Here is a 16,362-nt window from a genome sequence, read left to right as displayed (position 1 = left end):
TTAAAGTCCAGCAGGTTTATTTGGTAGCAAATGCCACTAGCTTTTGGAGCGCTGCCCCTTTGTCAGATGGAGTGGAGATCTGTTCACAAACAGGGCATACAGAGACACAAACTCAATTTACAGAATAATGATTGGAATGCAGTCTTTACAGATAATCAAGTCTTAAAGGTACAAACAATGTGAGTGGAGAGAGCATTAAGCACAGGTTAAAGAGATGTGTATCGTCTCCAGACAGGACAGCCAGTGAGATTCTGCAAGTCCAGGCAAGCTGTGGGGATTAGATAGTGTGACAGGAACCCAAGATCCCAGTTGAGGCCGTCCTCATGTGTGTGGAACTTGGCTATCAGTTCCTGCTCAGCGACTCTGCGCCGTCGTGTGTCGTGAAGGCCGCCTTGGAGAACGCTTACCTGAAGATCAGAGGCCGAATTCAGGCATTCGGTGTTGGGACTGCGCTCCGAAAGCATTTGCTACCAAATAAACCTGTTGGACTTTAACCTGGTGTTGTTAAACTTCTTACTGTAATTAAAATACGACAGCTTCAATATACAGTTTTGTAATCAGATAATTAATTTGGCCTTAATTGAAATTATTTTGTTTTCAAAGAGCAACGCAAAGTAAGACAAGTTGCTTTACATGACTGTAGCAGACTTTTTCACCTTCGCACTCTGATCATTTGAAGCCTGTATTCAAATGACGCTGAGTAAAATCAACAGGCTGGACTCACCCACTTGGGGAGATTACAATTCAGGAAGTTGACAAAATAATCTGATCCGGGAAGCAACAGTTCAGAAAGCAACTCAAAAAGTTTAGATACCAGGGGATGACCAGCACTGAGACTCCAGGGTAAGATGATAATGTAGCTGTTGGAATAAATAACTGACCTATAGTTAGTGTACAAAATGCATGCATGTTTAGGCTACAGCCCTGCATCTCTAATACATGGTTTATGGTCAGTTCAGAGAGGATGACAGGAGGCATTGTTTTATCAGGGTGGATTTATAGATCAGGTTGGAGGGCTTGGGGCATTGCTACCTGAGTTTTGCAAACCACATTCGTTTCATCGGTGGTCTTACCAACTATCTGCTCCTTTACCAACGGGTTTAGTTTTCTTCCCCCTAAACCCTGGACATCTGGAGAGGTGGATGGCCCCAGTGTCAGGGAGCAATGCTGGGGGAGGGGGACAGAGTCCAGCTGCAGCGGGGGGGACATGTTCGCGGTAGCACAGCAGGGCGCCTCCAGAGCCCTTCGTCTCCTAAATCCAATGGTCGGTATACAGATTTAATACAAAATGGATGAGGATGGGCATTAATGAGACAGAGGGGGTGGAACCACAGGTGAACTGGTCTCCCAGCGATCACTGTGCTTCATTGCGCCTGCGCGCATTCAGTCCGGTGTGAGCCCCAGGCCCCCCCGGATTGACAGGGCCAAACTGCGCACTCGCAACACCTGGCCCTGGCTCCTCCCCCCCTTACTCAGATTGACAGGGGGGCAAGGCTGCGCAAGCGCGGCGGCTCGCCCCAAGCCCTTCCCTCCACTCCACTCCAATGGACCAAACTGCGCAACACGCAGCGGCTGCCCGGGCCTCCCCCGCCAAAGATTGACAGGCTGATGAGCTGCGCAGGCGCAGTGGGTTGGTCCTGTCTCCTCCTCCTCCTCCGCCGCTGAGGACGGCCCTGGCTCCTCCCATTATATTTAATCACAGCACACACCGCGCAACAACTGATTTGGCTCCTCCCCTCTCTCATGGTGACGGGGCAAACCTGCGCACGCGCAAAGCCCGACCCTCACCTCTGTAAGAGAAGCAAGTCTGCGCACGCGCAGTGGCTGATACTGGCCCCCCCTCCCCATCACTACCAAATTTATGGGGCGCGCGCGACAGCTTGCAGCTGGTGCTCCTCCCCCCCCCGATTGGCAAGGGGCATGCGTTTCCAAGACGACGGCAGTTCTGGATGGGAGGGTGGAGGAGGAAGAAGGAAGGCGGGGCGAGCTGAAGAGAAGCAGGGTCGGAGCTACTACGCAGGCGTGTGTGCTGCGCCGGCCAGTGTAATAGGCCCCGCCCTCCCCGGGCCAGTTTTGGCAGAGCTGAGGCGCGCGCCTGCGCACGGGCGGTGACAGTTGGCAGGTTGTTGTTGTTGTTGTTGTGGTGGTGGGGGAGGAGGGGGGTGGATTTACGGCCTAACCCGGGCAGAGCCGATCCGCGGCCTAACCCGGGCAAAGCCGATCCACGGACACCGGCTGCTGCAAGAGTCAGTAGGGATGGCGCTGATGAAGCGGTGATTGTGTCTCCGGGTGGCGGGTCACATTCGCGGCTCTCTATCCCGGTGTTTTATCGATTTATTTTTGTATAATTTACCACAGCGAGCAGCCTGCTGAGGGCGGCCGGCCCTGCTGGCGGCGGTGGCTGGGCGAGGCCATGAGCGGCTCCGGGCCCAGGAAGTACATCTCCATCAGCGTGCCCGACAAGCCCGACTCCATGTCCCCGCACATCAAGCCGGCGGACGAGCTGCGGGTGATTGGCTTCAACCTGAGCGACTTCTCCAGGACCATGCAGTTCCTCATCTGTGTGGCCGGGGTCTTCACCTTCTATCTCATCTATGGATACCTGCAGGTCACTCATAAATCAGTCGCTTTTAAACATTGCAGACAGATGCAGTTTTGTTTCAAAAAATATTTAATCCGCCCTTATACAAAATGCAAAACCAGAAAATATCAGAGCACACTCTTTGTAATCATCTGCTAAATTGTTGCATTTCCAAGTCAACATCGTTGCTTACAGCTCAATTTTATTTGATTTCCCCATGCAAAAAAGATCATGACATTTGCAGAGTTGTTGCATTTCTAAGTTAACATTGGTTTTTACAGGAGCTCAATTTATTTAATTAAATTTCCCATTTTTATAAATGCAGAAAAATCAACACTGCAATTATTGGCAGAGCTGTTGCATTTCTAAGTTAACATTGGCTTTTGCAGGAGTTCAATTTCATGCAAAAAAATCACACTGGGCAATCATTTGCAGAGTTGTTGCATCTAAGTTAGCATTGTCTTTTACAGGTGCTCAATTTAATTACATTCTCTAATTTATAAATGCAAAAAAATCAACACTGCAATTATTGGCAGAGTTGTTGCATTTTTAAGTTTACATTTTTAAGCTAACATTGTTTTTTTTAACAGATGCTCAATTTCATTCCCCTCCCCAAAAATCAGCACACTTTGTGCAATCATTTGAAGAGGGGTTACATTTCTAAGTTAACACCGGTTTTTACTTACCTACTTGGCCTTTTGACTAAGCTCAAACGTCAGATCATGCCCAAGATGGGGTGCAAAGTCCTATCTTGTCAGCTTAGATCTTGTTTGTCTCTCTTGTGGGAACCATGAATTGGTTTCAATTGGAATTTGGTTTTTGGAGCAAGCAAAGAATGGATTTGAGTTTGCCCAGTCCATTCTCAGCTTTGGCTTTGTAAATTTAAGGATGGCGTTTTTTAAAAAAGTTAACACCGTTTTTTACAGGAGCTCCATTTATTTTAATTCTGAATCATTTGTCGAGTTGTTGCATTTTTAAGTTAACATTGTTTTGTACAGGAGCCCAAGTTATTTAATTAAATTCCTTATTGTATAAATACAAAAAAAAATCAACACTGCAATTATTGGCAGCATTGTTGCATTTCAACATTAACTTTAGTTGTTGCAAGATGTGTTTAACTTAATTCCATGTTATACATATGCAAAACAAAAAATAATCACAGGACACATACTGTACAATGATTTGCATTTCTAAATTGACATTTTTTCTTACAGGAGCTAATTTTCTCTGTGGAAGGTTTTAAGCCATACGGCTTGTACCTCACTCTGTTGCAGTTTGCGTTTTATTCCACCTTCGGGCTGATCGAGCTGCAACTCACGCAAGACAAGAGGAGGAGGTAATTGTGTATTTTTTTTTATGATAACCCCTGGTTGGAATTTTAGTAAGCAGCCGTGAAGTAAAGACCAAAGAAGCTATGAACTGGAGTTGCTGAGATCTTGAAAGGGAAATAAAAACAAAAATGTTTGGAAATACTGAATTAAAAGGCAACTTGTTAGGTCACTTTTCTGTGTGAATGTTTACACACCATTTCCAATTGTTTTCAGTCAACCATCTTTTAAACTCTGTAAACAGATGAAATGACCAAGTATTAGCAATGATGCTTTGAACTACTTGGCAGTCATGAATGTCGAGGGATTCTTGCTAACCATGGGTTGTGTCTACATTTGGGCTGGCCAGAATTGCATATCCAATGTTGGTTTTACTGTGCAATAATAGTTGCCTTTTTAAAACTGCAGAGAACAAAAATTAGTTGAGTGTATCACAATATCATACTGCACTGAAGGAGGATATTTAGCCCGTATATATGTGCTGACTCTATCCAATTGGTGCTGTCCAACTGATGCCTTTGAAAAATTGCTGCTGAATCTGCTTCCATTGCCAGTCAAGTACCACATTTAGTTTCAAGCCTGGTGACCCTGACCTAAAAGCAAAATCCAGATACGGCCTATGGAGAAACATCATAGATGCCAAGAGATAATACCAGACCAAGCTAGAGTCCCAGGTTAGCCCCACGAACACCCACCGATTATGTCAAGGTCTACATGATGTTACAGGCTACAAGGTGAAGACGAGTAGAATCGCTGGCAACAGTGCAGCCCTTCCCGATGAGCTCAACGCATTCCATGCTCGTTTTGAGGAAGAGGTTAGCGTGAGGACGTCATCTGCCCCGACAGCCTTGGTCGAACTGGTATCCGAGGTCACCATCGCAGACGTCAGATTGGCCGCCTTAAAAGTTAACCCATGTAAAGCAACTGGTCTGGATGGGGTACCCGGATGAGCACTCAGATCCTGCGCGGACTATCTGACGGGGGTATTCACAGACATCTTTAATCTCTCCTTACTGATCTGAGGCCGCCACCTGCTTCAAGAAGATGGTCATCATCCCTGTACCGAAAGAAAAGCCAGGCGGTGTGCCTTAATGACTATCACCCGGTGGCTCTGACATCCATCATCATGAAGTGCTTCGAAAGGTTAGTTGTGGCACAGATCAACTCTGGTCTCCCAGATTGCCTGGACCTACTACAGTTCGTCTATTGCTCCAAGAGGTCCACAGCAGATGCCATCTCCCTGGCCTTACACTCAACCCTGGCATACCTGGATAACAAGGACACTTGTGTCAGACTCCTTTTTGTTGATTACAGCTCAACCTTTTAACACCATTATCTCAACAAAACTCATCTGCAAACTCCTTGGCCTAGCACTCAGCTCCTCCTTTTGCGACCAGACTTCCTAACCCACAGACTGCAATCAGTAAGGATAGGTAATGACACCTCTTGCACGATTATCCTCAACACCAATGTCCTGCAAAGCTGTGTCCTCAACCCATTACTATACTCCTTATGACTGCATGGTCAGAGTTTGCTGATGACACCATTGCAGTGGGTCAGATCTCAAACAATGACCAAACGGAATACAGGAAAGAGGTAATGAATCTAGTGAAATGGTGCAATGGTGCTAATCTCTCCCTCCAATGTCAGTAAAATGAAGGAGTTGGTCATCAACTTCAGGAAACGTAGTGGAGGACATGTCCCTGTCTACATTGAAGGTGATGAAGTGGAGATGGATGAGAGCTTCAATCTTTTAGGTGTTCAGATCACCAACAATCTGTCCTAGTCCCTCCATACCGACATTATATTTAAGAAAGCCCAACAATGTCTCTACTTTCTCGAGGCTAAGGAAATTCGACATGTCCACTATGATTGTCGCCAATATTTACAAATGCACCATCGAAAGCATCCTTTCTGATGTATCATAGCTTGGTATGGCTTCTGCTCTGACCACAAGAAACTACGAACTGTTGTGAATGTAGCCCTGTCTATCACGCAAACCAGCCTTCCATTCATTGACTCCATCTACACTTCCCGTTGCCTCAGGAAAGCAGCCAGCATAATCAAGGACCCCACACACCCTGGACATACTCTCGTCCACAGTCTCGTCCACTTCCTCCTTCGGGAAAAAGATACAAAAGTCTGAAAGCACGGACTCAAGAACAGCTTCTTCCCTGCTGTCATCAGACTTTTGAATGGTCCTATCACATATTAAGCCGATCTTTCTTTTTTCCTCACTGCAACTCTGTATTCTGCACCTTCTCTTTTCCTTTTCCTCGGTGTACTCTATGAATGGTATGTTTTGTCTGTATAGCTTGCAAGAAACAATACTTTTCACTGTATCCCAATACATGTGACAGTAATAAATCAATTCATTTTAAAACATAACATTAAACAGTAATGAAGTGCAACACTTTGGTAAGAAGTTCAAGGGCAGGCAAAGTAAAGGATTCCATTCTAAACGGTATGCTTTGAAAGGGGAAATGGAGAGACCTTGGGGGGTATATGTATACTGCAGGTGTACATTGAAGGTGGCAGAGCAGGTTTAGCAAGCATACAATATCCTAGGCTTTGTAAACAGGAATAGAGAACAAAAGCAAGGAAGTTATGGTGAACCTTAAAATATTGGTTGATCTCAACTGGAGTAATATGTTCAATTCTGGGCACCTGGATATGAAATCGTTAGCGAGGGTGCAAAAAAGATTCATGAGAATAGGTCCAGGCTTCCGTGATGTGGATAGGTTGAAGAAGCTGGGGCTGTTCCCTTTAGAGAAGCGATGATTGAGAGAAGATTCTATTGAAGTGATTAAAACCAGATGGGATCTGGGCAGAGTGGATAGGGAGAAATTGTTCCTATTGGTCGAATGGTAGAGAGCAAAAGTACACGGATGTTAAGGGTGAATGATGAAAGACTTAAAGGCACTGTGGGGATATCTTGTTTTGCACAGAGAGTGGTTAGTATTTGGAATGTGAAAATGTGGTGGGGGAAGATTCAACTGTGGCTTTCCGAAGATAATTAACTGAAGAGAGAGAGGAAGATTGCTGGGTATGGGGAAAAGGCAGTGATTGGGACAAGCTGAGTTGCTTCTGTGCTTTAACCAGTCGATAATTCTAAATAAGTTTTGCAGAATGAGAGATGATCTTATTAACACTACAGGGTAGATGCAGGTAGGATGTTTCCTTTGGATGAGGAGTCTAGAATCAGGGGACACAATTTCTAAATGAGGGGGAAGCCACTTAGAACCAGGACGAGGAGATTTTATTTGCTCAGAGATTTGTGAATATTTGGAATTCTCTACCCCAGAGGACTCTGGGAGCTCAGTAATTGAGTATGTTTAAAGTGGAGGTTGACAGATCTCTAACTGCCAATGATGTGAAAGGATATGGGGATAGTGTAGAGAAAAAGGCATTGAGGTGGATGGTCAGCCATGATCATATTGAATGGCAGAACAGGCTCGATGGGCTGAATGGCCTATTACCGCATATTCCTGTGATCCTATAAACAAAATGTGCAACACTCAAAAGGGGACAGGTCGGGGTCAGTGGAAATGTGGAGTTGAGGTCCAAATCAGATCAGCCATGATCTTGTTGAATTGTGGAGAAGCTTGAGGAGCCAAGTGGCCTAAAAGGATTGATAACAAGAGGCATTGATTTAGAGTAATTGACAAAAGATGCAAAAGTGACATTTTTGTACAGCGAGTGGTTGAGGTTTGGAATACACTGCCTGAGAGTGTGGTGAAGGCAAGTTCAATCAAGGCATTCCAAAAGAAATTGGATCACTGTCTGAAAAGGAAGGAGGTGCAGGATTATGGGGAAAGGTGGGGAATAACACACGGTAAATGGCTCATTCAGAGAGCCAGTGCAGACACTGTGGGCTGAATGGCCTCCTGTGTTGTCACATTTCTGTGAAGGAAAAGGTAATGGCAAGGGACACTGCACAGTTAGATTTGACAGTGTCCTGAATAGATCAGATTTATGACCGTTCCAGATTTTTTGTGGCCTAGAAAATGTTTCAAGGCAGCTAATTTTTATGGCTCTTTTTTCAAGAAGCTGCCCTGCTTTGCAGTAGAATCAATTGTAATTAGGCATGGAAGCCATTGTTGCTGCAACAGCTGGGAAGAGTTACCCAATTTTAATGAGAGGAGGAGATCTGTTAATCTTGTACTTTTGTGATGTCTTCAGAAAGTTAAAATTTGTAGCAGTACAGAAGGAAGTGCTGAGGTGGTTTTATATTTGTGTTATCTTCAAATTGCTTCCTGCCAATCACAACAGAAAGCTCCAGCAAATAAGGAAATTGTGTCATTGGTTACTGCCTATATAAGAAGCTATTTGTGCTGTGCAGCCAATTTAAATTGCATTCTATGAGCTTGGCTGCCTAATGCTGTGGCTTTTGGAAGATTTTGTATTTACCCATATGCAACATAAAAATGGGCAAAAAGAAACGCTTAAACTACCTCCAGCACAATTTTGAGGATTTGTTTGGCTGATTCGTTTTTAAACGGGCCTAAGTAGTTGTTTTTGATCTGCTGTGAATGCAAGGATTGCTAGTGCTGCAAAGGCCTCTTTTCATTTGGACAGTTATTTGCTACATAACTTAATCTTTGTTATTTGTTCATTGTTTACAGTCATCTGAACTTTCTCTGAAGGTGTTCCAAGTACAGTGTGCATCCAAGGCATTGTTAAAATTACTTTTAGTGGATTAAACAAAACCGGCATTGCTCATTGCATTTGCAGTTAATGATAATCTCCTGCTGCTACAATTTTGGCATAACAATAAAAATCAATCATTTGTAGTGCCCATATTCAGTAGGTTTAATGTGCTGATCTTTATTCTTCCGAACTGAAAAATTAAATAGCATAAATTGGTATCATATTCTTTATCTTTTAAAGTAATGTAAATATTGGTAGGCAGAAACTTATGCTAGATTAGAAAGATAAGTGGGATTTTTTCCTTAAAGTCATAAACCAATTTTTTTTAAGGCATTGCAATTGTTGCCTTGGGATCAAGTGACCATAAGTGCATGAACCTTGATTGCAACATCAGTATCAGCAAGCTGTTTAACCGTGAGGAACACAATAATCCAATCCTGTCCTTCATGACGGGCTTGATTAGCTGTCCTTCATGACGGGCTTGATTAGTTGTAAAGACTCGCATTCCATTCATTATTCTGTAAATTGAGTTTGTGTCCTTATATGCCCTGTTTGCTGTTTATGAGCAGATCTTCCACTCACCTGACGAAGGAGCAGCGCTCCGAAAGCTAGTGGCGTTTGCTACCAAATAAACCTGTTGGACTTTAACCTGGTGTCGTTAGACTCCTTACTTCATGACGGGCAACAGCAGTGGGTCACTGGGTAATGGACACAAAGCCAACCCAAAGTAATGGTGTCTATTGTAGTGCCAAATCAACAGCCTAGTTGAAGCATTCAATAAGGTGCCGAATGCAAGGCTGCTATACACAGTAAGAGATTGCGGAGTCAAGAATAAAATGTTAGCATGGGTAGTAATTTGGTTAATGGACAGAGAATGGGATCGTTTTTATGTTGGCAGACTTACTGGTGAGTGCCGCAAGGATCAATGCTGGGGCCTCAATTATTAACAACAATTAACTTAGAAGAACGAACTGAATATAATGTATCCAAGAGTGCTAAAAATACAAGGCTAGGTATAAAAGTAAGCTGTGAGGATACAAACTCTAAAGGATTCTATACAAGTTAGAAATAGGCAAGAATTGGCAGATGGAGTATAATGTGGATAAATGTGAGGTTATCCACTTTAGTAGGAAGAATAAAAAACCAATATTTTTTACGTGGTGATAAACTATTAACCGTTGCAGTTCTGAGGGATCCTTATGTCCTTGTACCTGAGACACAGTTAACATGCAGTTAGAGCAATCAGTTTTGTAATGAAATTAGAGTACAAGAGTAAGGCAGCCATGCTGCAACTTTACAGAGCTTTAGTGAGACCTAGAATACTGGGTAAAGCTTTGGTCTCCGTAATGAAGGAAGGAGAGAGTTCCCTTAGGATGTATCAAAGGTTCACTGAATTGATTACTGGAATGAGAGTTATACTCAGAGGACAGACTGAGTAAAATGGACCTCTCAAATTTAGAATGAGAGGGAATCTCATTGAAACATGTAAGGTTCTAAACGCTTGACAAGGTAGACCATAAGACATTGTTTCCTCTGACTGCAGATAATTTAACTAGGTGGCATAGTCTCAAGTGAAGAGTTCAGCTGTTTCAGAGTTAGCTGAGGCAACGTTTCTTCATTTGGAGAGTTGTGAATGATTGGAATTCTCTAGTCTACCTGGTGGGTCTGTGGATGTTTGGTCATTGATTATATTCAAGGCTAAGATTGATAGAGTTTTGAACTAAGAGAATTGGGAGATATGGGGATCAGGCGGTAAAGTAGAGTTGACATTGAAGATCAGTCATGATCTTGGATGGTGGCACATGTCAAGTGACTGTATGGCTTATTCCTACTTCTCCGCAGCTTGTGTTGTACAGTGTGGGAAGCAAAGCTCAGATCTTTCTGACCTAGGGATCAAGCCTATGGGCCAAATGCTTGTCCTCTGGGTGCAGTTAGCAAACGGTTGCAAATTGCACTGTCATATTTGCATATAGCTGAATTGTGAAATCTTCAATAAACCAGGCAGCCTTTAGAACATTTTTTAAATAAAGCATTAAGATGCATTCCTTAACGTATTTAAGAATGGTAATCTTGTGCAGTTTTAGTGATACTGCTGAAAATGAGTTTAATGACAAAAAAAACTGTATTTTTAAATGCTGTCTAGTCCAGTGGGCAACCTGACTTTAACTACAATGATTTTTTTTAAAAATGCCGTGCAGAATCATTTGCTAGTTACATTAGTCTACAGTCTTCAGTTTCCTTAGTAAATGTAGAAAATATTAAAAGTTTGCAAACTGCCTATTTTATTTATTCGTGGGACATGGGTGTCGCTGGCTGGCCAGCATTTATTGCCCATCCCGAGTTGCCCGAGGGCAGTTGAGAGTCAACCACATTGCAGTGGCTGTGGAGTCACATGTAGGCCAGACTAGTTAAGGATGACAAATTTCCTCTCCTAAAAGACATTAGTGAACCAGATGGGTTTTTTCCGACAATCGACGATGGTTTTATGGTCATCAGTAGATTCTTAATTCCAGATATTTTTTACTGAATTCAAATTCCACCTTCTGCCGTGGCAGAATTCAAACCCGTGTTCCCAGAACATTAGCGATATTACCACTAGGCCATCATCTCCCCTTGCACATTTTTTAAAAAAGCTAAATTATTAAAACCTCCTTGAAGACCTATAAGCAGGTGCAGTTGGTATAAATGTGCAGTGTTGATTAATTTGATCTGGCGATGTAGCCAGTTTAATGGCAGAACCAGATTCCAGCACAATGTTTTTTAGACTATTTCGAGGTTATTGAAACTTGATTTGCAATTAAAGTAATTTACACTTGAAATTTCTTTATCTTTTGCACTGGTTTGGTCAATTTTGGGAGAATTGCACTGATAATTCCTAGTCCCTGTGGCTCAGTTATTCACAGACCCATCAGAAGAGCCTGAGTGTTAAAGAAAATTTTTCAAACTTGACTTGTTTGTAATTGCTGTCCAGATCATGACCTGATTCAAATCTTTTTGAAGAAGTTTGTGGGATTGGTAAAGACTTGCTGTATTCAAGGGCATATTTATTTCCAATCGACTAAAATTGCCAAACATTGCACCTTTTTCCATTTTATATAATTTATGTTCTGTACATGTTTAAAAATTCAGCTCGATGCAACTGTATTAACTTCAAACTATAACTATTCTGAATATTGCTATCAACTTGTATGATCTTTTGGGTTTAATTGTATTGAGGCGCTAATCACTCATCCTGCCCAGTGGTGCTGGTTTTATTGTCCATATGCCTAACTCCAGATTCCCAAAGCAACTGCTGTACTCAAAACTTAGTCATAGAAGGAGACTCCCAGGAGGACAACAGGGATGTGCTCAAAGCATACCTGAAGAGGTCAAATATCCCTGCCAGTTTATGGGAGAATCCCTGGCTTGTAAACAACAAAATGTAAGAAGTTCATTCAGGAAAGCACCGAGCACATGAGCGAATTCATCGGGAGCATGCAGTGACAAAGTTTGAGGCGTCAGAGAGAGAGAGCGAGCACAAATCTCCAAACCACTCATCTCCCAACCCTCCAAACAAGTGGCCGAATCTGCAGATTGTACATTCAACTTAATCAACCATCTCGGGACCCGTCAAACCAGCATGCAAGCAAGTCATCTTCGATCCTGAGGGGCTACTTAAGAAGAGAACCATATTTAAAATGAATTCACGTATAATGATAATTGGAACAAACGCTTTGGAATCAAACTGAGCCCTTTGCTTTATGCAGATCACTAATTCTCTGCAGTTGACCAATTAAAAGAAAAGGTAGAATTACTTGTGCTTATAACGCCTAAGTACCACAGGATGTTTCACAGCGCTTCCAGCCAATGAAATATCTTTGAAGTGTGGTCACTGTTGTAGGAAGCCACAGGGAACAGATGAGCCTATTGGAAACGGTCTAATAAGGATTTATTTAAAATGACCATTGCATAGCAAAATGTAACATTTTAGAAAGTAAGTGGGGTTTATATGTTTGAACATTTTACTTCAGCATTTTTGGACCTGAATATAAATGAAGTCGCGATCCCCGCCCCCAGGGAAGATAGATGTTGTGCATTTCTTAAACAGCATATTTAAAAATTGTAAACCATGATCGAGCCATTATCTACCAACAATTATTACACATCAGAATTCACTGAATTTGGTTTACAACCCTTCCTTTATGTTTTGTTTTGCAGAATCCCCTGGAAAACATATATGCTGATAGCATTTCTTACAGTGGGCACTATGGGATTGTCAAATACCTCTCTGGGTTATCTGAATTATCCAACTCAAGTAATCTTTAAATGCTGCAAGCTGATTCCTGTTATGATAGGAGGAGTCTTCATCCAAGGTACATCCTAGAGTTGTAAATTCTACAAAATTGCAGTTCGTACAATGTTATTTGACAGATTTTGGGAAACAAAACCTTACGTGAGACTTGTTTTCCAACTCCGTTCTTGGAAGTGTCTTTTCATAATCAGCACTGTACATGACTTGCGTCCTGTGCTGAGAGTAATGTTGCTGTACATAATATATAAAACACATTTTTTGGAAACACAATTGTTCGCAAAAATTTTCATTTTTCAATGATGGGGATAATCGCAGTTAAGAGGTTGCAGTGTATTGCCTTTGAGTGTTAGGTTACTATATTAAGTATTTAATGGGGATTAATATAGAATACAGAAACAAAAACAGAAAATGCTGGAAAATCTCAGCAGGTCTGACCGCATCTGTGGAGAGAGAACTTCAGCGCCTTATCCCTGTGAAGTGTGAGAATGGCAATGTTATGTCCCTCCCACACTGACACAGTAAAGAGCTGCTGCTGCTGGGGTCTCCCACTCACCCAACCCCCTCCCCAAGGACCCATCCTCCAACCCCCATCCGTGGAATGGTGAACCTCTTGCCCCCTTCCATCAAAGCACACCCATCTCATGTCTCACAGTGTTGTGTAGTGATCACAAGGTCAAGGGCTGTTGTAATACTGACAGGTTGCCCACCTCAGCTGTAAGATGGATGTGAACACCAGATTACTGACGTGGGAGGGCCCAGTAGCAGTTGACATTGCGCATCCTGCATTTTTGAGACCTTGATAAGCCCGTTCAAGTCGTAGGTGGCAGTGGTTAGCACTGCTGCCTCAAAGCACCAAGGACCTGGGTTCAATTCCGGTCTTGGATGACTGTCTGTGTGGAGTTTGCACGCTCTCCTTGTGTTTGCGTGGGTTTCCTCCGGGTGCTGTGGCTTCCTCCCACAGTTCAAAGATGTGCAGGTTAGGTGAATTGGCCATAGTAAAATTGTTCCCTGGTGTCCCAAGATGCATAGGTTGGATGGATTAGCCATGGTAAATGTGTGGGGTTACAGGGATATAGTGGGGGGAAGGGCTTGGGTAAAGTACTATGTCAGGGTGGGTTGGTACAGACTCGATGGGTCGAATGGCCTTCTGCACTGTAGGCATTTTATGAAATGGCAGAACATGTTAAGCTCTCTGTCAGACAGGAGTTAAGGATATTGCTGAGGATGGGAGGAGCATCACTTTGTCATCAATGTAAGTTGTCACCATCATACTCCTGCAGAGTCTGGCCAATGGCTCCAGTGCCTGGCAACAGCATGGGAGCATACTGCTGGCATCACATCACAGGTTAGATATTGGCCCCCATGGTGGTTAATTCTAGTCTTGCTCGTCCCAGTCGGGCCCTGAGCACTGCCCGGTCTACAACTGCCCCCACTTCTGCGTGGTTGCCCTCAACACCTCCTCAACATCCTCGTCATCCGAGGAGATGTGGCGCTCCTCCATCTCCTCTAGGTCCAGGTGGTCTCCTCTGCAATGCCAAGTTGTGGAGAGCACAGCAGATTACAGTGATGTGGGAGACCCTCTGGGGGTTATTTTATCGAACAATCCTGACCAGTCCAGGCACCTGAACTGCATCTTCAGGCCAACATGTACCAATAAGGTCCAGCAAATAACAACAAGACAAATTGGTACTGTTGGTAAGAGAATTAAATGTCGGCCAGAACACCAGACAAACCTGCTCCACACACACTGCATCAATTCTTCCAGAGATCATTTTCATTATTCCATATTACCTTGATGTCAATTTTACCTACATGCTCTTAATGTTCTGCAAGTAAAAGTAGATACAATGATCAGTGATGAAAATATTTGGTGCTACATTGTCATTTAGATCAGTACTGAGCAGAATAATTTGTTTTTAAAATCAAGCTCAAGTATCTTCTGTCTGTGTTTCCCTTATCCCCACCCCAGATCTGGTAGGTTTTTTAATTGGAAAGCTTTCAGAGAAGTAAAACCATCATTGTGCATCTATAATCATTTGTTAATCTGTTTGCTTCCTATAACAGGGAAACGCTACAATATTATAGATGTGTCTGCGGCACTTTGTATGAGCTTTGGTCTGATTTGGTTCACTTTGGCTGATAGCAAAGTGACGCCTAATTTCAATCTGACAGGTGAGGCATGTAATTTCTGTCAACTAAAAACATCCGTGGAGTACTTGCATGTTGGCTCTTTTTATGTTAATTCAGAATATCTGGTTTCTCTTTCGGGTGGTTGTGTAACAACTTGATAGTTAACAGCTGGGAAATTGTGCACTTAAGGGGTCTTGATTTATTGCATTTGTGCTTAAACTGGCATCTTTGGAACTTTGCAAGATTTGCAGAATATCTTACATTCCTTTTTAACCATCCAATTCTTATTATGTCCTTTAATTACAATGACCTTTTGCAGCATACCTTTTTAAACTACTGTGTCAACATTTGTAAAGTTGCACTGAAACTAGCATATAAAGTATCACCTAAGAGAACAGATATGCTCACAAGCTTTACATCTTACAAACAAAGTCAGAATGCAATCATGGCTTTGAATAGTTAACTTGCTTCCAAAACATTTGAATGTTTCAAAAGTGCATAAGTGCATTTTTTAAGGGAAAGCAAAATCCATTCAATACTGACTATAAACCTCCCTGATAGTTTCTTGGAATTTGAACATTATTTGTATAAACTGTTCTGATATACTGAGTATTAAGTTTCAGGTTGTGAATACACATGAGGTCAACTGCCTGAGGGTTGATGAGAGTGGCTGACAGCCACTTCAGAGACCAAATTTACTTCTCTAGCGTATATTTGCTACTATTTTGGTATCACTGACACACAAAATAAAACAGGAGCACCTGCATTTTCACTGACCAGCAGTTTCTTCAGAGCAGTAAAATGCCTTGCCAGCTGCATAATCCTGAGTAAATCCGATTTGCAACGGACAGTTTTGCCTTGAGAAGCAAAATTCTGCCTTCTGAGTACGGTGGTGCGTGATGTTATGAAATAAAACTGGCCTGCTAGACAAAGTCAGTTGAAACAGTAAAAGCAGGAGTAAACTAATGTCACTGCAGTCACTTTGTGGCAAAGGGTCTCACTAACGAGTGGCTTCTGTACCTCTTGAGGCATTCTCTGAAGAACCTTTCAATCTGTTGCTGCCTTCTAACAAGCAGCAGTCCTCACCTATCCCAACAACTCATGGATTTTCCCATCCAGTGTGTCCGCCGGTGGCTAATCTTGTCAATCTTTAGCACATCTCGTTCCAAACACTCGCTGCTGTCTACTCGGACTCTGCCAGCAGTTCAGTCACTGCCTCTCTTCCTGTTTCCCTTCAGAATGTTTCATTCACTTTGTGCGAAAGGGATTTGCTTTCGACTTTATTGTGACATTTGTAAATAGTTGACATGATCAGAAATTGCAGGAAATGCTCGGCAGCTCAGGCAGAGAAGAAACCGAATTCTCGTTCCAGGTTGATGATC

General features: G+C 42.8%; 1 protein-coding gene across 3 annotated transcripts in view; it reads left to right on the top strand.

Annotated features, from left to right (window-relative positions):
* Positions 1 to 735: 735 nt before the first annotated feature.
* Positions 736 to 16,362, top strand: part of slc35b3 (solute carrier family 35 member B3) — a 40,596-nt gene continuing 24,969 nt past the window's right edge. The window contains exons 1-5 of one of the 3 annotated variants that reach the window (XM_078216825.1): positions 736 to 843; positions 2,359 to 2,608; positions 3,796 to 3,917; positions 12,757 to 12,911; positions 14,915 to 15,022. In XM_078216825.1, the coding sequence (XP_078072951.1) occupies positions 821 to 843; positions 2,359 to 2,608; positions 3,796 to 3,917; positions 12,757 to 12,911; positions 14,915 to 15,022 (658 nt within the window). In that variant the 5' untranslated portion in view covers positions 736 to 820. The other 2 variants (XM_078216826.1, XM_078216827.1) reach the window with 2 other exon arrangements.

The sequence above is a fragment of the Mustelus asterias genome, chromosome 7, assembly GCF_964213995.1.
Source record: "Mustelus asterias chromosome 7, sMusAst1.hap1.1, whole genome shotgun sequence".
NCBI classification, from domain to species: Eukaryota; Metazoa; Chordata; class Chondrichthyes; order Carcharhiniformes; family Triakidae; genus Mustelus; species Mustelus asterias.
This window is presented reverse-complemented; position numbering and strand designations above follow the sequence as displayed.